This window comes from Tursiops truncatus, chromosome 8 (genome assembly GCF_011762595.2).
Source record: "Tursiops truncatus isolate mTurTru1 chromosome 8, mTurTru1.mat.Y, whole genome shotgun sequence".
Classification (NCBI taxonomy): domain Eukaryota; kingdom Metazoa; phylum Chordata; class Mammalia; order Artiodactyla; family Delphinidae; genus Tursiops; species Tursiops truncatus.
In genome coordinates, this window is record NC_047041.1 from 81,660,037 (window position 1) to 81,682,464 (window position 22,428).

The 22,428-nt window shown below is 35.8% G+C and overlaps 2 protein-coding genes across 7 annotated transcripts in view; one reads left to right on the plus strand and one right to left on the minus strand.

Annotated features, from left to right (window-relative positions):
* Positions 1-10,060, minus strand: part of DCDC1 (doublecortin domain containing 1) — a 452,054-nt gene extending 441,994 nt beyond the window's left edge. The window contains exon 1 of the mRNA XM_073809437.1: positions 6,248-10,060. The gene's annotated coding sequence lies outside the window, so the exon portion shown is untranslated. The remainder of the gene's footprint in view (positions 1-6,247) is intronic.
* A 2,452-nt stretch (positions 10,061-12,512) lies between these two features.
* DNAJC24 (DnaJ heat shock protein family (Hsp40) member C24) overlaps positions 12,513-22,428 on the plus strand; it is a 59,893-nt gene continuing 49,977 nt past the window's right edge. For 3 of the 6 annotated variants that reach the window (XR_012333495.1, XM_033862665.2, XM_073808735.1), the window contains exons 1-2: positions 12,513-12,600; positions 13,396-13,539. Coding sequence is in view for 4 of the 6 variants with exons in the window: in XM_033862665.2 (XP_033718556.1) it covers positions 13,429-13,539 (111 nt within the window). In the remaining 2 variants the exon portion in view is untranslated. Of the gene's footprint in view, positions 12,601-12,676; positions 12,920-13,395; positions 13,540-16,800; positions 16,847-22,428 lie in introns of those variants that run through there. The other 3 variants (XM_019948006.3, XM_033862666.2, XM_073808733.1) reach the window with 3 other exon arrangements.

Below are 22,428 nucleotides of genomic sequence, written 5' to 3' on the forward strand. Positions count from 1 at the left end.
CTTAACAGGTAATACGTGACATGAAACATGTCTCATTTGATGCTTCATAATTTCCATTCTGATGTTTAACACTAAGAAATTATATTTATGTATCACACATGTCAGAAAACAATTTAAATAATTAAAGTAAGAAAAATAATAGCAACCATGCCTTTCATTTCAAATACAAAATACAAATCTTTCATTCAAAGAACCATCTGTGATCAGAAATGCCAACTATTTATATTTTCTGATTTACGTAGCTAGCATTAAGCATTTTATCTAAGTGTTCATGTTTTATATTTTCAGAAATTTGTTATGAATCAAAATACTAAGTCATAAAAATAAAAATCAAGAGACTACCTTTCAAGATTAACCCATAAGTTATGAAAATTCATTATTTATATTCTTTATTCTGATTTTCATAACAAGGAAAAGAAAAAATGTAATTGCTTCGATTTTAAAAACATACTACAGGAAAAGGTACTATTTACGTTTGGCTGAAGTTTACATTATTTATTGCTATTTTTCTTCAAAAATATTCATTAGAACAAACATTTTTCTAAACACCAAAGTAAACCAATACATGGTTCTGGCATATTTATTTTTTTGAAAAGGTGCTCTGAATCATAGACAACATAAATACTAGGCAGTGTGGTGGTTGCCACAGTAACAAGTAAATAAGAGCATAAAAATACATGCAATTTTCAAATGTATATACTTTTTTCATAACTATGCATATTTTATAGGTAAAAAAATTCAACTCTTGCTTTAGCTCCCCATTTAGAGAGAGAAACACCTAATTCTTTAGAAATAAAAGGTTATCACATAGCAATGGAGCAGGCTCAGAAAAGTTTTTAAATGCTATATGGGAAATCTTAAGGTTTTTAAATCAAATTTCCAAAATGAAGGCAGGAAAAAAACTCTTTTCCTTCTATATTACTTTAGTGGTCAGTTCTTTAGGTAAGGGTAAAATTGCATAAACTTCTTTACCTCCCAAGCATGAAATTCCCTTTTAATTTGCTTAAGTTTATTATTCACATGCATTAAATGGAGCACTTAACCATGGAAAACTGAAAGCCCTGTTGATCACAAAGAAGCCCCCAAAGTTAATGCTAACCCTTGAGCTAACCACTTGAATAAATGATCCGAAAATCTTTGTGCCAGTGTGCTAAATTGGAGTTTAAGGAGTTCTTTTCTTTCTCCTTTCCCTTTATTAAAATACAATCTCTGGTTTACAGGTACCCTAGAAGACACAGAAGTATACTGATACAGTGTTCTGAATTTTATACTTCAAGTTTAAGAGGGATTAGGATACATTTTCTAGAGAGGGGGAGAGAGAAGTGGTTCTATCAGCCATGATGTGAAGTTTGAAATCTACTGAAAGGTATTGTTAAACCAACCAAAATAGGAAAGCTGCTCAACTATTAGTGGGAAACAAATCCTTCAAATCTGATTACATAAATTTGTACTTCCAATTTGTTTCAATAACAACTATTATGTACCATTCTCCCGGAGAACTTAAAAATTTTAAAAGATCACCTTCTAGGCAGGGTGCCAAATATGAGGTGATAGAACAGTGTACTCTGGGGCTCACCTTGTGCTAACTCCTTGATAAAGAAACCATACACTATAATGGTTAAGGATTGACTGAACTAACCTGCAAGAGTAAATTCCTTATGACACATATGCATGATCCAATTTACTTTTATTAAAGAGAAACATTTGTTTCCTGGGGAGACAGTAAATTTAAACTTTAAGAAGTTCAAAGAATGAATTAAAATATTACTCAAATATTTATGACTATCAGATTAGAATAAGTCACATGGATGATGTGACTACTGCAAAGGGAAGAAAGAATATCATCTTTTTATTCCTCTTCCCTCTCAATACTTTTAACTATTTCCTTTTGCTTTCACCATCTTAAAGGGATGGGAAAATGTCCCTGGAGACTGGAAAAGGGAAATCATACCCATCTTTAAAACAAGGGGAAATGATTTTGGTAATTAGACAGCTTAGTTTAACCTGGAAACATTCAGTAACAAATTAAACAATCAATTAGTAACACCTAGAATGGCATAAAATATTGGAAAACAACCAACACAGTATCTGAAAAGCCAAATATGCCAGATGAACTTAGTATCTTTTTCTGATAGAATGACAGATCATATTATAAAGTCAGAAGTGAACAGTGTAATCTAGTTAAGTATTGTGAGCTTTTTTACTCTATTTTCCAATCTAGTGTAGGGGAAAATGGTTTAGGAATAAAATAATTCGAAAACCGTCTTCAACGCTAAGCCAATGGATGTTGACATATCTCCTCTCTCTTGAGGGCCTGTTTCAGAACTGAGTCAATGTCTTTACTAATGACTAGTCAGGAATCTTAGACTCATTTATGTTTTAGCTCCATCATATCAGATCCCTGACATCTCTGAAATTAATAAGAAATTTTTTCCTTAGTTCTCTTTCCAACTTGTTGACCTTTCTTTTCCCTAGGGATCTTAAATGACTTGCTGCTTCAGTTAAGTGGTACTGTACTGGTAGAAGACATAAACCCATTTTAGGTAGGAATTTTGAGAGGGAAAGAGGGAATGCTTTGTGAATGACTTAAAAGGATCCTCTATGACTAGAGTAAATGATGAGTAACAGAGTGGTGTTTAAATATAAGTAAAAACACTTGAAACTTGAAAAGTGTAAAGAATAGCTGCTGTTTGGTTAGAAAAGAGAGACAGTGTAAAGAAGTGTATGGAGTGGAGAAATGAGCCCAGTTTTCAAGGAGAGAGGTCTCTGTGTCATGTGACCAGCTGGCTAAGTACACAGGGGGGTTAGAAGCGCACCTATGGAGGAAAGAGGTCCCAGCTGGGAAGGAAGTCAAACACTTGGTCTGTATTAGACAAGAATCTAATCAGACAAGAGCCAACATTATCTTGAACTGAGCTGCTTATTGGACCAGGGTAAGTGTTGTTCTCATTATGTAATTAACATCCCTATTTTCCCAACCTCTGTTACTATTTAAAGTAATAATATAAATACCTTAGAAAGAAAAAAATTTGGCCACCGAATTGTTTGTTTGATCTTAACTATCTTTCTAAGCCTAAATACACTGGAAACAATCAATTGGAGACCTTCCCAAGCTTAAGAGGACATTACTTGTACTGAGGAGCCCAAAAGGAAATGAGGGCAAGTAACCAGGTATTTACAATTTACGATTTAGGAGTGTTTGTTTCCTCAGCTGTTGATTTGCTAACAATGTCATGGTTTGCCGCCCAGTTTACTATAAACTCAGGTATGCGTAGCTATTCTCTGTCACAGCAAAAATATGTAAAATTTCTAAACCAATTCCTCTAAAGGAAGAAGTGGGGACTTTAGCCAAAAGGCAAGTAAGTATGTTGGTTGGTGGTATGTTAGAAGTGGAAAAGGAGAATTGGGCTGTACAAGGGATCAACTTAAAGTCTGGACTAAGAGAAGGTAAAGAATATCAGCAAAAAGGAGTTGAGGAGTTGAATATAAAGTAAGGAGAATGATTTCTAAGAAGCATGTGAAAAGTCCATTTTTATTGATTTATAATCATATTATCATATGCATTATGACCTTCATAAATAAAGATGGATCCAGGATGGCATGCCTCTGAGGGACGGTATGCCACAGAGCAAACCACAGCAAAAAGGTCCAAAAGACAAGACGGAAGCAAGACATGGCCTCATTACTGTAATGAAATTCAACTCAATTCAGTATTTACTGATTATCAACTAATACCTATAATTAGAGAGATATCAAAATATAAATTAATTTACTTTGGTAAAATTGATCCAAATACATTTCTAATCATCTCAAATGCTTTAAGCTTGCCAATTCTTCCTGTACCAAAGACTATTATCTAGTTTCTGGACCAACCTTTGCTACTTTTTCAGGGCTGAGAACCAAGTAACAACAGCACTTGAGTCCTAGTGACAGGCTTAGGCTCATCTACCTGAAGCAAGAAACGGGGGAAACAGGATATACAGTGGACTAAGAGTAAAAGAACTGTTACAGAGGACCCAGAAAAACCTTTTACATCTGGTTACACTTTCTTGTTTCCTCTTTTGTAGGATTACCTGACTTTAACATAAGACTAGCATAAGATCTATTTCTAAGTATATCTTTCTCCTCTGTAATGATATATCTGAATATTGTATATAGGTATATCAACAAAATTCACTATCTCATTTTCTAAATTAGATTCTTAAAATTCTGAACTTAAATACATATATGTACATTGTACTATGAAATAATTTTTCCTTTTCTTGCACTGGAATAAGAAAAGTTATTTAAGTTACCCCAAATATAGCTAGAAGTTAAAAAGAATTAATTTCATATTCATAGAGACTAACACTGCAGATCAGAATTTACACTACAAAGATTAAGAAAAGTCATATAGTCTTTCAAATTAATGTATCTGACTGTCTTTCTCTTATGCTCCCACTTCACCTGCAGCACATCAGACAAGGTAATAATTTATGATAATCATATGAAAATATACAATTAATATTCATCACCTCTCATTCCTCATCACTTTAGATGATCAGTAATGCAGAGTGAAAATGCTGTCAGATTTCTAATTGCTTTGTAATGGGCTTGAAACAGGGAAATCATTAAAGGCAAACAATCTGTCATTTGTCTGTTACTTTAACTATCACACAAAAAAACTCATTAAAGAAATAGCTAATGAGCTACAAAACACTATACTCATAGTGCTTCTACAGTAGATTAAAAAGTAATATTATGAGTTGCTTAAAATATTTTTAAAATACGATATTTTTGTGGAAATTCATCAGAAAACATCTATTCTTCAGTATATTTTTTAAGTTGTGTGGTTGCATTATTTTGGCATCTAATCTGTCATTGCAGAAATCCCTTTAGCATGTAAGAGTTGTTTTTCTTCACTCTCTAAATAATTAAACTGAATGGTTGCAAGAAGAAGCTGAAATGCTGAATATATTTCTTACTAGTAAACTGACACAAGTGATAAAAAATAGTACCATAGTAACCCTGATGCTAAGGGAAGAATGTATTCTAAAATTTGATTTCTACCCTCATATCTCTGTGGATCTGAACTGTTGAAGTTGCTTCACTCATCTTAAATATACCTATCATTACACAAAAATTATATTCGACTATTGAAACTGAGCATAATAACATTAAACTCTGCATAATAACATTAAATATTTTGAAAATTTTAAAGATATTACCAACACTAAAATGTTTCATATTACTTCAAATAATTTTGGAGGGGAAAACAAATCATTTCTTTAAATGAGTATACCAAATTTTACATGTCTTTTTATGGTCCCTTTCTATATGAGGTACTTAGTTTTAAAAATAATTCAACAATAATGACACTAATCTAGTTTTAAAAACGAACAAAAACGCAGAAATGTTTTGTTGGTTACAGAGTTCAGTTGCATTTTATTTTAGAAAAAAATATGAGAGTAACAAAGATAACAGTGTTACTAATTATGTTTTTCACTTTGCTAATGAATTAAATCATGAATTTATTTCCTATAGCAAAATGTAAGAATCTTAATAAAGTCAAACTTTTTTTAAGTATGTAGACCTATTTGTATCTATTGTAATATAAACAAATTTAAAAACCTAAGTGCAATGGCATGTTTAGCCAGATGCCTTGGTTGATACACAGGAGTGAATTCCAAGTTGACTTCAAAAGGTTCCTTAACACTCTGGAAACAGCTTCATTACACTCTCTAATTGACTTAAACAGACTTCATATCAACTGTTTAACACATTTTAACCCACAAATTAACACCCCTTGATCATTCAAATTAACCTTTCTTCTGTGAGTCAATTACAGACAAAATTAACTTAAAAAAGTTCAGGTTTAAAAAACTAAAATGTAGAAGAGGGGATGCTTTAAAAAATAGAGCATATAAATGCATATCACTGCATGGTTTGAAGAGATCATTACAAGGTTTCAGAGTGGTCATCAGACAATGAGAAAGGGGTAAAGAAGTGGATGGGGAAATAATAAGTTGGTATTTATTATGATTACTAAAGAGAAACAGAAGATGGATTATATTCAGTGTCTTTAATAGGGTCATAGAACGATTAAAACATCAGATGTGAAGAAGCTAGGAAGACAGACACAAAAATTTCAGATAAGATAAAGACTTTTAAGAAGTCCAAAACCAGCTTGAAAGAACACTGACACAACTGAAGTTAAGCACACAAGAAAAACACAGCAACAGGTGTGGCGACAGGGAAAAGGATTTACCTCTTTGTCTCCTCTGCTTAGTGCACTGCCTTGCTTAAACTCAATGAATGTTCACTGATGATTACTGCTGAAAGACAAAAGAGAGAATAGATCAAGTGAAGACAATCAGAGAAAGGAAAAAATGCAAAAATGAAAAACCACTTCCGAAAGATGAGATAGGACTGTTCATTACAGCTGATTCTCAATACTGTCTAGACCTTTAAGATAATTGGCCAAAAAAAAAAGAAAAAAGAAAAAAAAGGAAATTTCTCTAATTCTACTCATTCATCTCTCCTCTCTGCCACAGCATTATTTAAAACTTAGCACTTCCATGTATCTTCCTGGATTAGCCTCATTTTGATTCAAAGATTTCAATCAGTCAAGTAATCTGCCTAATTCTATTCACATAACTGCAAGTTATTAACTGCGGCAATTAAATAACCTGTATTTCCTCTGGCAAAGCACTTGGCACAGTTATTTCAGTTGCTTGTCTGTCTACCCAGATAAACTTTAAGATTTTGAGAGGGCTACAGCCAACTCTGTCTTGTGTTTCTTGTAACAGCGTGGGACACCTAGTAGACAACAAATATTTGTTGAGTGAATGAATAAGTGAATGAAGGCTATATATGTACTATGTCATTGTGGTTTTGTTTTTGTGGTTTTTTTTTAATCTCATCGCTAGCCAATAGACTCTTAAGTTGCTCTAGGGGCAATCATCTAATTTCAGTGTATAACCATAATATTCTGTGGTACTTAAAAATAAATATAGCTTAGGGCTTCCCTGGTGGCGCAGTGGTTGAGAGTCCGCCTGCCGATGCAGGGGATGCGGGTTTGTGCCCCGGTCCAGGAGAATCCCACATGCCACGGAGCGGCTGGGCCCGTGAGCCATGGCCACTGGGCCTGTGCATCCGGAGCCTGTGCTCCGCAACGGGAGAGGCCACAGCGGTGAGAGGCCCGCGTACCGGAAAAAAATAAGTAAATAAATAAATAAAAATAAATATAGCTTAGTTCACTGATATAAAAATCCTAAAAATTCAGAGATAATAAGATCAAGGAAATTAAAGAAGAGTTGGTAATGAAACCAGTAGAGAGAGCTAAGTAAATATCAGTATAATCCTAGGCTAAGAAATAATTAACAGAAGTATGCTGCATATATGGCAAATATCCATCAATAAGAAGCACAATTTACTAATATGATCTCAAGGTAAGAATTTGTTAATGTACGGTGGACATTAGTAAGTTTATGTGTAGGCAAGTACTAAAGTGATAAATTGAATAAGAATGTGATTGCTATCACTACAACAAATGGTCTCAAACCTCTGCTATATCTATATAACTATATTTATATCTACATCTATATCTAGCTCTAGATATAGTACTTGATGAATCATCTTGAAATCAAATAGTTAATGTATGCCTTCTTGGCTTACGTTAGACGCTGATGACACAGGAATTAAGAGGTTTCTGCCCATGCTTCTAATGCATCTGGCAAACTACAGTTCAACAAACATTTGGGTTTGGTTTCATTTTTCCAATTCAATAGTTTGTGGCTTTCATTTGCTCTGTTTGGAAACTCCTAAAATACTGTTATGAATTCTTAATGTTCTAATATATCAAAACTGAGCAACAAATATTTCATTATTAATAGTAACAATACCTAATCTTTACTGAGTACTTACTTTCAGACACTATTAACTCATTTAATCCTCACAACAAACCTATGAAGGAGATACTATTATTATCTCTATTTTATAGAGGAAGAAACTAAGGCACAGAGATTAATTAACTTAAAGTGTTCATTTAACCAGTACAAGGCAGAATCTGGATTCAAACCTATGCAGTCTGACCCCAGAGTTCATGCTCATAACCATTATGCTAACACAGTTTATATTTATGTTATATTTGCTTTACATAAAATGAATAAATTACCTTCTTAAAATAGTGAGAAACAAAACTACTGTAGACACACATCATTAGAATTCCAGAGAATGTGGCAGCAAAGCAGGTGCTTAGTTTCTCTGAGAGATGTTCCTGCCCTCAGAGAGTTTACAATCTGATTTGGAAATTAGAAATACATCTGAAAGTGTGTAACAATACACTGTGGTTTAGGATGAGTACAAATGTGGAGTACACCCAGGACTGCTATGAAAGTTGAGAGGAGGAAGTAATTTCTAAGGACTGGGCCACCATAAAAGACTTGATGGAACAGATAGGTCTTAAAGGAGGAATAAAACTGATAGGAGGAAGAAAAGAGCTATGATGTTATAAGCAAGAGGAACCATCAAACCATCTGAACAAAATTATGAAGTACCAAGAAAATATCCAAATTGTTTAATTGTTTCATGTACAGAGGTAATAGGTGATGAGACTGGAAAAGTAGGATCATATTGGGGAGGAATATTGGGTTAAGGAGGTAGGACTTTATCCTCTAGACCTGCCCTGTTTGACAGTCACTAGTTAGATGTGGCTATTAGCACTTGAAAGGTAGCTAGTCCAAATTGAGGTGAGCTGTACAGGTAAAATACACACCGGCTTTTGAAGACTTCAGTATGAAAAAAGAATGTAAAATATTTCATTAATAATTTTTTTTCATTAATAATTTTTATACTGATTACATTTTGAAATGATCATACTCTGGATATACTGGGTTAAATAAATAAATCATTAAAATCCATTTCACTTGTTTCTTTTTATTTTCCTAATGTAGCTACTGAGAAATTTAAACTCACATGTGTGAAATGCATTAAATGTAAGGCCAGACACTATAAAACTCTTAGAGGAAAACACAGGTAGAACACTATGACATAAGTCAGATCAGGATCCTTTCTGACCCACCTCCTAGAGAAATGGAAATAAAAAAATAAATAAACAAATGGGACCTAATGAAACTTAAAGCTTTTGCACAGCAAAGGAAACCATAAATAAGACGAAAAGACAACCCTCAGAATGGGAGAAAATATTTGCAAACGAAGCAACTGACAAAGCATTAATCTCCAAAATATACAAGCAGCTCATGAGCTCAATATCAAAAAAACAAAAAACCCAATCCAAAAATGGGCAGAAGACCTAAATAGACATTTCTCCAAAGAAGATATACAGATTGCCAACAAACACATGAAAGGACACTCAACATCACTAATCATTAGAGAAATGCAAATCAAAACTACAATGAGGTACCACTTCACACCACTCAGAATGGCCATCATCAAAAAGTCTACAAACAATAAATGCTGGAGAGGGTGTGGAGAAACGGGAACCCTCTTGCTCTGTTGGTGGGAATGTAAATTGATAGAGCCATTATGGAGAACAGTATGGAGGTTCCTTAAAAACCTGAAAATAGAATTACCATACACCCAGCAATCCCACTACTGGGCATATACCCTGAGAAGACCATATTTCAAAAAGAGACATGTACCGCAATGTTCATTGCAGCACTATTTACAATAGCCAGTACATGGAAGCAACCTAAGTGTCCATCGACAGATGAATGGATAAAGAAGATGTGGCACATATATACAATGGAATATTACTCAGCCATAAAAAGAAACAAAATTGAGTTATTTGTAGTGAGGTGGATGGACCTAGAGACTGTCATACAGAGTGAAGTAAGTCAGAAAGAGAAAAACAAACACCGTATGCTAACACATATATATGGAATCTAAAAAAAAAAATGGTTCTGATGAACCTAGGGGCAGGACAGGAATAAAGATGCAGACATAGAGAATGGACTTGAGGAAACGAGGAGGGGGAAGGGTAAGCTGGGACGAAGTGAGAGAGTAGCATTGACATATATACACTACCCAATGTAAAATAGATAGCTAGTGGGAAGCAGCCACATAGAACAGGGAGATCAGCTCAGTGGTTTGTGACCACCTAGAGGGGTGGGATAGGGAGGGTGGGAGGGAGAGGCAAGAGGGAGGGGAGGGATATGGGGATATATGTATACATATGCCTGATTCACTTTGTTATACAGCAGAAACTAACAACATTGTAAAGCAATTATACCCCAATGATGATGTCATAAAAGAAAATCACATGTGTGGTTTGCATTTGTGGCTTACACTGCATTTCCTTTGGACAGTAGTGCTCTAAAAAATGAAAAAATGAAGGAAGACTAATGAGCAAGGATTTATGTAAAAAGTGTTTAAAGTATTTAAAGAAGTTTATTCTGGTATAAATAAACAGACAAGTTTATTCTGGTATAAATTCAGATGGTAGGACAACTGATCTGTTTTTTCAATAAGCCAATGGCAGAAAAAGAAATAAAAAACAAGGTAGTAGTGAAGAATTGGGGCTGCTATAGCTTAAAAGATATTTAAGAGACAGAACAACCAATTGCAATGTGTAGATTTTGGATCATGACGCGAGCAAATAAAAAGACATTTCTGAGACAACTAAGGAAATATAAATAAGCAGTAGATTTGGATAACATCAGTGAATTATTGATAATTTTGGTGGAATAATGACTTTATGGAGATGAAAGAAAAAGTTGCAAACTAAAGTATGCTTTAGGGATGCAAACTAAAGTATGTTGATATGAAATGAAAGAACATTTGGAATTTGGTGGGGACAAAAATGTGTATCTCTATATTCAAATAAATATATATATATAAATGTAAATTGGAAAAATTGAGGTACTGTGATTAGAGTTTTCAGAAGTTTGTTCAAAAAAAGGAATAAAAGAGAGAACACAATACACTAATGGATTCATAAATCAAAATAAAGTGCTCTTTCTATAAAAACTGAAGGGCCTGAGCATAACTATCTATACAAAGAAGGACTATGCAGTGGAAAAGGGAAGTTTGAGGGCTATAAAAATTCAAGTGGGGGCTTCCCTGGTGGCGCAGTGGTTGGGGGCCCGCCTGCCGATGTGGGAGACGCGGGTCCGTGCCCCAGTCCGGGATGGTCCCGCATGCCGCGAGGCGGCTGGGCCCGTGGGCCATGGCCGCTGGGCCTGTGCGTCCGGAGCCTGTGCTCCGCGGCGGGAGAGGCCGCAGCTGCGGGAGGCTCGCGTACCGGAAAAAAAAAAATTCAAGTGGGTGCCATTCTGATAGTACTGTATAGGAAGGTTTTCAGAAGAACACTTAAATCTGTCGTTTTAGGTATCCTTAGGGCCACACAGAAGGTATGTTAGAACCAGGACTGAAAACCAGATCCTCTGACTTAGTATAATGCTCGTTGTGTCTGCCCTTAAACATGACAAAATCCTATGAAGAACCTAAACTATACCTTTCTCTTTAGATTTTTAAACTTTCCTGTATCATCCAGTTATTCTTTATTGTTCATACCATCATTAAATAATTGACCATATCAAAATATCTTCTTCAATGTGCTTAGGGTTTGTCTTGACGGCTTCTCAAACGGAGGTTTGGTAGAAGAAAGATAAAAAAAGAAGAAGGAAAGCAAATCTAAGCAGTAACAACAAAAAAACTACCTTAACATCTCCAAGTGAGATTTATATCATGCTGCGGAGAACTAAGATGAATTTTCACCTCCAGGTACAGTGCAAGAAAGAATAGTCAATATAAGGTAAGCAGCACAGAGGTTTGAGAATACAAGGGAACACAGAACAAATGAAAGGGAGAGGGAAGAAGGAAAAAGCTAACAAAAAAACTAAGTGCCCATTTGGAGTGCCCAGCAACAGTCTCAAAGCGAGCGTTTTATTCTGCTTTTTCTGTGAGCTTGAAAGATAGCATGGCTACCCTGGGAACAGGACGACTTGCTAAGAGAGTGAAAGGATTTTGAAAAGTTTTCATTTTTCAAGTTGGTTGCTAAAATCTAAAAGAAATAACTAAGTTGAACATCTCTTCCAGAAAAAAATATTAAAACTGAAAAACTTTACTCAGCATACGTTTTAGTTCTCTTAATTTTGAAATGAGAACATTCCAAAGGAAGTCTTGGGAGACGGGAGGAATCAGTTCTCCTCATCCTTTTCATCCCGCCAATCCCAACAGTACCCCCACTTCACCCCCCCATCCCCCGCCATAGTACTACGTTCGGCGTTGGGTAGAGTAAGCGGAGGAAGCTTTGGGGAAGGCGGAGGAAGCCCGGGGGATGGGGGTGCTCGCTGAGGAAGAGAAGAGAAGCGACATTCGGGGAGCCAGGATAAGAGCGAGTTAGAACGAGGCGAAGAACGCCTTTTTCCAAAGCTCGGGCACTTACGGTTGGTAAACTCCGTGGAAGCGGCGACTGGGTTACCATAGCGACCGCGTCCAGGGGGGCGGAACGGCGCTTCCGATCGGTGCCTCAGCCACTGCGGCTCGGCTAGAAACGTGATCGCGTCAGGGCAATGACTTCCGGCGGAAGTAGAAACGGATTCCGAGGTTTGGAAGGCGGCCGGAGAGGAGTGAGCGCCTGTGGCTCTACTAAGTTTGGTAAGTTTGGTATCTAGTGAAGCCAGGAGAGAGTACCGGCCTGTGGCTGGGCTACAGAGCCGACTGTGAATGCAGAGGATTTCCGAGTCCCAATTTTGAGGAAGCCCCGGATGTCTCGTTAAGTTCATGGCTGTGGGAAGAGGTTTCCTGGTTCTGGGGCTCCTAGAGGGGTCTTTTCGGTTGCTGGAGGGCTGCCGTATCCTCCAGTGAACAGGTTCAGGAGCTCTTTGCGAGGTCTGAGCGCCTCTCCGATAACCGAGGGACTGTTGCTCTCTACCTGCCGGTGCTGACTGCCAGTTTCGCATGTTATTCTTTTAAGGTAATCTGGAAGAAAAGAAGTGAACTGGAGACATTAAGAGGGAATGCTCCGAAATTCATTTTAATTCTTCGTTTTGCTTTTTAAGAATATTTATTCTTTTTGTAAACATTTGTTAAACTCTAGTGTGTTTAGTGAGTACTTACTGTGTGTCGCTTTTATCAAGAGACTAGCAGAAATAACCTTGCTTAGAGGGTCATCCACCATTCGGGTTCATCATCGATTTCTATTTTTTTTTAATGCTGTTGTATACTTATTAATTTAAGATGTAAGCGTATATCATGAAGCTATCAGGTTTTTCACACTTGTCTGTATACTCATATATGAAATTCTTGGGGCGTCTTGAATGAAAATATATACTTAAGGTTTGCATTATAATCGTGACTTAATTAAATATTACAGAACTTAGGGAAGCTGTACCTAGTTAATTCTTAGATACACTCAAACCGTAATGAATTGTCATTAATATTTCTATTCAGTTGATCTGAGAAGGCCCACTTCTTGTTCGAGGGATGATGGCATTTGAGCAGATACCAAAAAAGGATTGGTACAGCATTCTGGAGGCAGACCCATCTGCAAGTGTGTCAGACCTGAAGCAAAAGTATCAAAAACTCATATTAATGGTAAGTCTTTTCTTTCATTTTCTAAATCATAGGGGGAAAATCAGGTTTTTTATGTGACCGGAAATTTAGGTGTCCATAAAATGAATATGTAATATCAAAGCAGGAATCAAAGTATTAATTTGGTTAACTGAAAGTTTCAGTAATATTGTAAAAGAAAAAAGTTGATTTGAGGTGAGATAGCATGGTGGTTTGTACCAGATCTGAGTCATGCTGATTAAGTTAAAATCCTGATTCTACCCCTAACTAACCTTGAGAACTTGGGCAAGTTGCTTTCCCCTGTATGTTCCTCAGGGAGGATTAAATGAAATAATCCATGTAAAATTCCTTGAAGTGTGTCATGTTATAAGCGACATTAGCATCCAGTAGACACTAGCTACATGTGGCTGTTATGCACTTGAAACTTGGCTAGTCCAAAATGAGGTGTGCTGTAAGTATAAAACACACATTGGATTTTGAAGACTTAGTACAGAAAAGGAATATAAAATAGTCTAAAAATATTATGTTGATTAAACGTTGAAGTGATAATATTTTGGTTATATTGGCTATTTTGCATATTTTGTACATAATATATGTGCATATATTTGCATGTACAGTAAATGTATTATCAAAATTGACTTCATCTGCTTTTTAAACATTGCATATGTCTTGCATTTATAGTTTGCAGTATATTTTTATTGAATAATACTGACTTAGGCCAGTTAAACACTTTTTCACCTGATTCCATTCTTTTGTGAAATGAGTTGTGGTATTTATAAATAGATAGTATCTTTCTAAACTACCATATTAATTTTTTCAGCCTATATTGTGGGGTTTATTAAGCCAGTATCACTAACTATAATGGTCTCCAGTTAACTCAGTTTACAAAAAGAGTAGAGGACCATTATTTATATAACATTAGTTGTTTCTCTAGTTTTTATCAAATAGATCTATGAGATTTTTGCCATAACTTAGTGTTTATTGTGAGAGACAGTAGATGTTTCACTGTCAAGAATGTATTATTTATCTCTGCTTTAGGTAATAAGTTGAGCTAAATGATGTTAAGGTTTCTTTTGTCTCAGGATTTTTAAGATTTCTGTCAGTAAAATCAAGTAGACTTTTTTTTTTTTTTTTTTGCGGTACGCGGGCCTCTCACTGTTGTGGCCTCTCCCGTTGCGGAGCAACAGGGTCCGGGCGCACAGGCTCAGCGGCCATGGCTCACGGGCCCAGCCGCTCCGCAGCACTTGGGATCTTCCCGGACCGGGGCACAAACCCGTGTCCCCTGCATCGGCAGGCGGACTCTCAACCACTGCGCCACCAGGGAAGCCCATCAAGTAGACTTTTTTGAAAAATTTCCTAATACTGTATCATCCTTGTGCCTCAGTTAACTGAGAGATGAGGCTGGAGAAGTAGACTGGGTTTAGATCATGCAGGGCCTTGTAGGCCGTTTGGCGTTTAATTTGATAAGAAGCCATTTGCACTTAATATGGTAATATCTGTCAAATGTCAAACAGAGTGAATGAACCATTTTGCATACCCTCTAGTAATATATCAGAGAGTTCCAATTGCTCTACATCTTCCCCAATATTTGATGCTATTAGTCTCTTTCAATTAATCTATTAGAGGTTTTTCAGTTTTGCCACCATTGACATTTTGGGCAGGATAACTGTTATGTGGGGCTGTCCAGTGCATTATAGGATGTTTAGCAGCATTCTAGATGCCAGTAACAACTACAAATGTCTCCTGGCTCTAAAAATTGCAAACCTCCGTATCTCATTGAGAACCCCTGCACAGTCCTCCTGTGTTTATAGTGAAATCTCATTGTGGTTTTATTTTGTATTTCTCTGATGGCTAATGATGTTAAGCTCTTTTTTAATGTGATTTTAGCCATCTGTATAATTTTCTTTTGTGAAGGCTCGTTTTTAAAAATTAAATATATTCTTGAGCTCGTGTATGTATTGTATGTATTTTCTCCTAGCCTATGGCTTGCCAGCTCATTTCCTTAATGGTGCTTTTTGATGAGAAGTTTTTTGTTTTGGTGAAATATAATTTATCAAATTTTTGTTTTATGATTTGTGCTTTCTGTGTCTTCTCTAAGAAGGTTATGAAAATATTCTCCTGTGTTTTCTTCTAGAAGATATATAGTTTGCTTTTACTTTTAGACCTCTGGTTTTTATGTATCGTGTGACATAGGAAGTCATGTTTTTGTTTTTCTCTAAGTATGGATATCCAGTTGTTCCTCATTTATTGAAAAGATTTTCCTCTCTCCATTGGATTGTTTTGGCAAGATGGGTCTATTTTTGGACCCTATTCTGTTGAATATATTTGTTTATCCTTTTACTAATACATTTTTCTTGATTACTCTAGGTTTATAGTCAGTTTTAAAGTCACATAAAGTTAAATTCTCTAATCTTATTTTTCTCTTCAAATTAATTTTGGTTATTTTAGATTGCTTACATGTACGTAGACATTTAGAATCAGCTTATACGTTTCTATTAAAAAATACTGCTTGAATTTTAATTGTGACTGTATTGAATATATATCCATTTTAGCAGAATGGACATTTAGTAATATTTAACAATACTGAGTCTTCTAATCCATGAATATGTTAGATCTCTCCATAACTTGAGTCATCTTTAATTTCTCAGAAATATTTTAGAACTTTCAGTGTAGTATTACACGTCTTTCTTTAGATTTATTTCTAGTTTTTAGAAATGTTTTTGGTAGTTTATTTTTATATAATGATCTTGTATCCCACAGTCTTGGTAATTTGCTTGTCAGTTGTCCTGTAGCTGTTTTTGTAGATTCCTTAGAATTTTATACCAACACAATTATGCCATTTGCAAATGAAGAGAGCTTTAATTCTTTGTAATCTGTATGCCTTTTATTTATTTTTCTTGCTTTAAAGCACTAGTTATGTGCTTCTATTACAATGTTCAACTGAAGTGTGAGAGGAAATATCCTTGCCTTGCTCCTGATTTTAGGGGGGAAACCTTCAATATTTTACTATTAAATAGAGTGTTAGCTGTGTTTTTTAAGATGCCCTTTATCAGGCTGGGGAAATTTTTCCTATTCCTGGCCGCTGAGAGTATTTATCATGAATGGGTATTGAACTTTATTAGATTTTTTTTTACATTTCTTGAAGTTTGCATGTATTAGTTTTCCTTATTTAACCTATTAATATACTGAATTATATTGATTTTTCTTATGTTAAACTTATTTTGCATACCTAAGATAAACAAATCTTACTTGTTCATGAAGTATTGTGTTTTTTATGTATTGCAGGATTCCAGCTGCTGTTCTTTTATGTCTAGGTTCATGGTGTATACTGGTATAATTTTCTTTTCTTGTATGTCTGTGTCTAAATTTAGTGTCATGGTTATGCTGGCTCCATAAAAGAATTGGGAAATGATTCCATTTTCTATCTTTTCTGAAAAAGTTTGTGTAAGATTGCCATTGTTTCTTATTTAAATGTTTAATAGAATTTACTAGGGAAGTCATCTGGGCCTGAAGTTTTCTTTGTAGGAAATTTTGCAATTATGAATTTAATTATATTTGGAGGCTATAGGGCTATTCAGATTTTCTATTTTCTGTTTTGTCAACATAGGTGAATTGTGTTTTTCAAGAATTTTTCCATTTCATTTAAGAAGTCTTATTGTCATAATGTTCATACTATCTTCTTATTCTCCTTTTATTGCTTAAGTTATGTAGTTATGTTTTCCCTTTGATTCTTTATATTGGTAATTTGTGTTATCTATTTCTTTTTTCCTGATGAGGCTTGCTAGAGGTTTATCTATTTCTTTAATCTTTGCCAAGAACAACTTTTACTTCGTTGATATTTTTATATTTGTTATTTCTCTTCACTTGGTCTCTGCTTTTAATTTTATGATATCCTTTCTTCTACTTACTTGCTTTTATTTGCCTAGTTTATAAATGTAGAAACACGCATCATTCATTGTACACCTATCTTCTTTTCTTACATACTTACATAGTCACTTAAAGTTATAAATTTCTCTCTAAGCCAGGAGCCCTGCTTTAGCTACATCCCACAAATTTTGATATGTGTATTTTTGTTATTCAGTTCAAACTGTTTTAAAATTTCTCCTGTAATAGTTTTCTTTGACCTGTAGGTTACTAGGAAGTACATTGTTTAATTTCTAAATATTGGAAAATATTCAGAACTTTCTTTATTGATTTCTAATTTAATTCTGTTGTGATTAGAAAATATATTTGGTATGATTTCATTCCTCTATATTAATTAAAACTTTTTTATGGCCTAGCATCTGGTCTATCTTAGTGAATGTTCCCATGCACTTGAAAAATATGCATTCTGCTGTTAATAATAAATGTCTAATAAATGTCTATTAAGTCAAGCTGATAGCATTCAAATATTTTATATCCTTATTGATTTCTTTTTTTGTCGATTTGTTTTATCAGTTTCTGAGAGAAGGGCATAACGTCTTTGCCTGTGATTGTGGATTTGTCAGTTTTTCTCTTTAATTGTGTTAATTTTTGTTTTCTTTATTTGGGATCCTTTTTATTATGTACAGCTATATATTTAAGATTGTCTTCATGAATTTGAACCTTTGATCATTATAAAATTCCCCTCTGTATTTCTGATAGTACTCTTCCTGAGGTCTACTTTGATATTTCTTAGCCACACACCTTTCTTATCCTTAGTGTTTATATGATTTATCTTTTTCTATCCTTTCACTGTCAGTGTGTCTCTTTTATGTTTAATGTGTGTTTTCTTGTATATAGTGAGTAATTGGGATCTTAAAAAATTTCAATCTGTCCATCTCTGCCTTTTTATTGGCAGTGTTTAGTCCGTTTACATTTTCCCCCCAGCTTTACTGAGATCTAATCGACACATAACATTGGGTAAGTTTATGGTGTACAACATGATGATTTGATATACATATATATTGGGAAATGGTTAACACAATAAGTGAGTTAACCTATCTGTCACTACACATAGTTATCTTTGCGTGTGTGTGTGGTGAGAATTTTTAAGATCTCTTAGCTATTTTTAAGTATACTATACAGTATTGTTAATTATGGTCACTATGCTATACATTAGATCCCTAGAACTTATTCCTCTTGTAACTGGGAGTTTTTTTGTATTTTTTGAACAACACCTCATTACCCCCACTCCCTAGTTAATTTCTATTTAATGTAACTATTGGCAGTGTTTGGGTTTAAATTTATAATCTTTTTTTGGATTTGTCCTGTTTGCTCTTTGTTCCTCTGTTTTGCCTTTCTTAGCATCTTTTGGGTGAATTGTGTTTTTTGATATTTTATTTCCTCTGTTGAATATTTAGTTATGCTTCGATTAATATATATGTTGTTTAGTGATTATTCTAGAGTTTATAATATGTATCTTTAAGTTATCAAATTTACCTTCAACAAATACTATTACTTCACAGTGTAAGAACCTCACAACAGTACACTTCCATTTACCACCTTCCTTCCCTTTTCTTCTTTTCATATATTTTATCTCCATATATGCTATGAACTCCATAGTATAATGTTATTATTTTATTTGAAATATTCCTACTTAGTTGTTTCTGATGAGAAGTCAGCTGTAATTCATATCCTCTTTTTAATGTGTCTTTCTCTTTGGTTGCTTTCAAAATTTTTTCTTTATCTTTTGATTTTAGTGGTTTCTCTGGCATGTGCCTAAAATGTGATTACTTTGCATTTATCCTATCTAGGGTTAACTGAGCTTGGATTTTTGGTTGATATCTTTCGTTCTTTGGTTTTGGAATGTTTTCAGCCATTATGTCTTCACATTTTTTTTTTCTGCTCCATTCTTCCTTCTTCTTTTGGGATTCTAATTACATATATATTAGATTGTACTACAGCTATTGGATACTCTGTTCTTTTTTCGCCTAGTCTTTTTTTTTTCTGTTTTTATTTCAGTTTGCATAATTTCTATGAACCTGTCTTCAAGTTCATTGGTTTTATTTTTCCTTCTACTGTGTCCACCTGCTGATAAACTCATTAAAGAAATTCTTACTCTTTATTATATAATTTTTGTATCTAGTATTTCTCCTGTCTCTTTTTATATAGTTTTCATGTCTCTTTCATCTTTTCCTTTCTAGTGTTGTGTACCACTTCGACTAGATACTCTAATACAGTTTTTTGTTTTTTTTTAAGTCCCTGTCTGGTAATTCTAACATCTGGGTCATCTCTGGGTCTGCTTCTGAAACCTCGCAATTCAGAGGGTAATTGAACCCAGCAAAAAGTTAGATTGGGACTTGAACCCACGGGCTGGGACTCAAAACACAGCCAAAACTCAGAATGGAACTTGAACCCATGGACCAAGACTCTTAGCCAAAACTCAGGTTGCAACTTGAACCCATGGGCTAGGACTTGAACCCACTGTCTTTTAATTGAAATTGCACACCTGGTCTCAGGACTTAATGAAGCTCAGGTTCTTTATGTCTCAGTACAGAAGGAATTCAGTGAGAGGCAAAGTGATAGGTAAGAGGTAGATATATTGAGAGAGATACACACTCCATAGCATGTGGGCCATCTCAGAAGGCGAGAGGCCCTGGGAGATACACATACCGTAGACAGAATGTGGTCGGTCTCAAAAGATGAGAGTGACCCCGAAATATGGGGTGGCTGGTGTTTATGGGCTCGGTAATTTCATAGGCTAGTAAGTGGGAGGATTATTCCAGCTATTTTGGGGAAGGGCTGGGATTTCCAGAAATTGGGCCACTGCCTACTTTTTGGCCTTTTATGGTTAACCTTGGAACTGTCATGGCACTGGTGGGTGTGTCATTTAGCTTGCTAATGTATCCCAGTAAGCGTATAATGAGGCTCAAGGTCTACTGGAAGTTGAATCTTCTCCATCTTGGGCCTAATTGGTTCTAACCAGTTTTTGTCATATCCTTAACAGCTGTGTTGTTCTTTTAAAGGTTGTGCCCTGCCCCCTTCCCTCCTGTTTCAGTTCTGTATCCTTTCTTGATGATGGACCAAATTCTCTTGCTTCTTTGCATGTCTCATAATTTTTTTATTGAATGTCACAATTGTTTGTAAATGAAAAGTAGAGACTGAAGTAAAGAATACCTATATTCTCAGGGATGGGCATGCCCCTGCTTTGTAAGGCAACTTGTGTGGCAGTCTAAGTCAGTCTGGTCTGTAATTGAGCTGAGTTTTTTTGCTTGCTGTTGCTTTTGTGGTTCATTTCACCATAGGCTTCAAATGGTTTGAGCAGGATCAGAACTGCCCCTGTAGCAGAACTTGAGATCTGAGTCCCATCAGGATTTGTCTCAGCTCTCCTGCCCTGTCCTTGGACTGCAGCAGGTCCCCTGCATGTTAGGAGTGGTCTGTCTCAGTTTTCCTGTTCTTCCCTTAGATGTGGATGACTCTGCCTGGTACTCAGTGTGAAGTCTGGATTCCTTAGAGGGTTTCTCTCACTGCTCCAGTCCTGCCTTCTGACTTGGGAAAGCCACTTGTGCGTGTGCTTCGTGGGTGACTTTTGACTCACCTGCCCTGTGTCTATTCTTACTTGTGAACACTTGGCAGAGGTCTATAGGATAGAGTTGGTGGGTGGGTGCAGAATCTATATTGTGTTTGGAGGGCGAAGGATTCTAAATTGTCGTGCCAGTCTACACTTGGCCTTTAAAATTAAAGTTCATTTTCTTCTTATCTGTGTCAGTATTGGTTTCCTGCTCCTGCCAAAGGTAAACACAGTGATGATTTTTTTTCTCTTCTAGGGAGGGTCGTTTCATTTGGATTTGGGTTCATTAGGTTTCTTTGAGTCCTTCGCTCCCTATTTAAAGAAACAATTGAATTTGTAGAATCTGGCTCTTCTCCTGAATTATTCCTATCTGCATTAAAATGTGCCATTATTTCTCCCATCTTTGTGAAAAATCCTTTTCTCTCAACCCATTTCTGCCACCTCTTGCCCCAACTTTGTTGTTCTTTGCAGCAAAAACTGTTTCCAAAAGTTGCCTCTGCTTTTTCCAATCTCTCTCTTCCTATCTCTCTCTTAAACCTACTCCAGTGAGGCCTTGTTCCTGCCACTGCTCTCTCTCTGTGCCCCTTCCCCTACCTCACCTGATTAACTCTACTTATTGTTTCAAAATTGTCTTAATTGTAACCCCTGCCTCCCCTTCTCTCTGCCATGCCTCCCTTCCTCTTGGGTACCCTCCCCTAGTAAAAGTGCATTTAGTGTTATTTCTCTAGGAGAGGTATAGCTGGCAGGTGAGGAGAATGAGGGTAGCTGGAGTGTGATTAAAGGCTTTTTCCTGCTTTTCCTTTTAGAAGATGGAGAGACTTGAGCATGTTTAAATTTTATGGGAAGTAGCCAAGAGAAAGCTTGGGATTTAAGTTGTAGGGGAGAGAGGATAACTGACAGATGTCAGAAGGGAATGGCATCTGAAAGCATAGGTGGAAGGATTCCCTTTAGGTAAGAGAAGGGAGGGCTCTGGGCTCTGTCTCTGTTGTTATAGGAGAGAAGGAAAGTTGGATTCAAGAGCTGGTTCATTTGTCAGTTTGGTAGCGGGAAGATGATGAGCTCTCATTTGGTGGTTTCTTTTTTTCTCTGTGAAGGAGAAAACAGAGTTATCTGTTGAAGGAGGAAGTGGAGCAGCAAATTATAGGAGAGAGAATTCCCACTAGCATTATTCTGGGAAGGTTCCCTATAAGTAGCTGAGTGTGCTGATAGCAGCAGGAAGTCTCAGCCAACAACTAACTGTGCAGAAGGCAACCAGACCTATAAAGTGGCATTAAAACAATCAGCCTAATATCTTGGCCTCCTTTAGCCTGGGTCACAGTGCCTTTGGTCCCTATTTACAGCTTAGTACGATAATTTATATTCAGAATTAATGGCCATAGGTTAAATTATGTTCAGTGTATTCTGTTTAAGAAGGCAAGGAAGTATGTGGTAGTAAGTATATA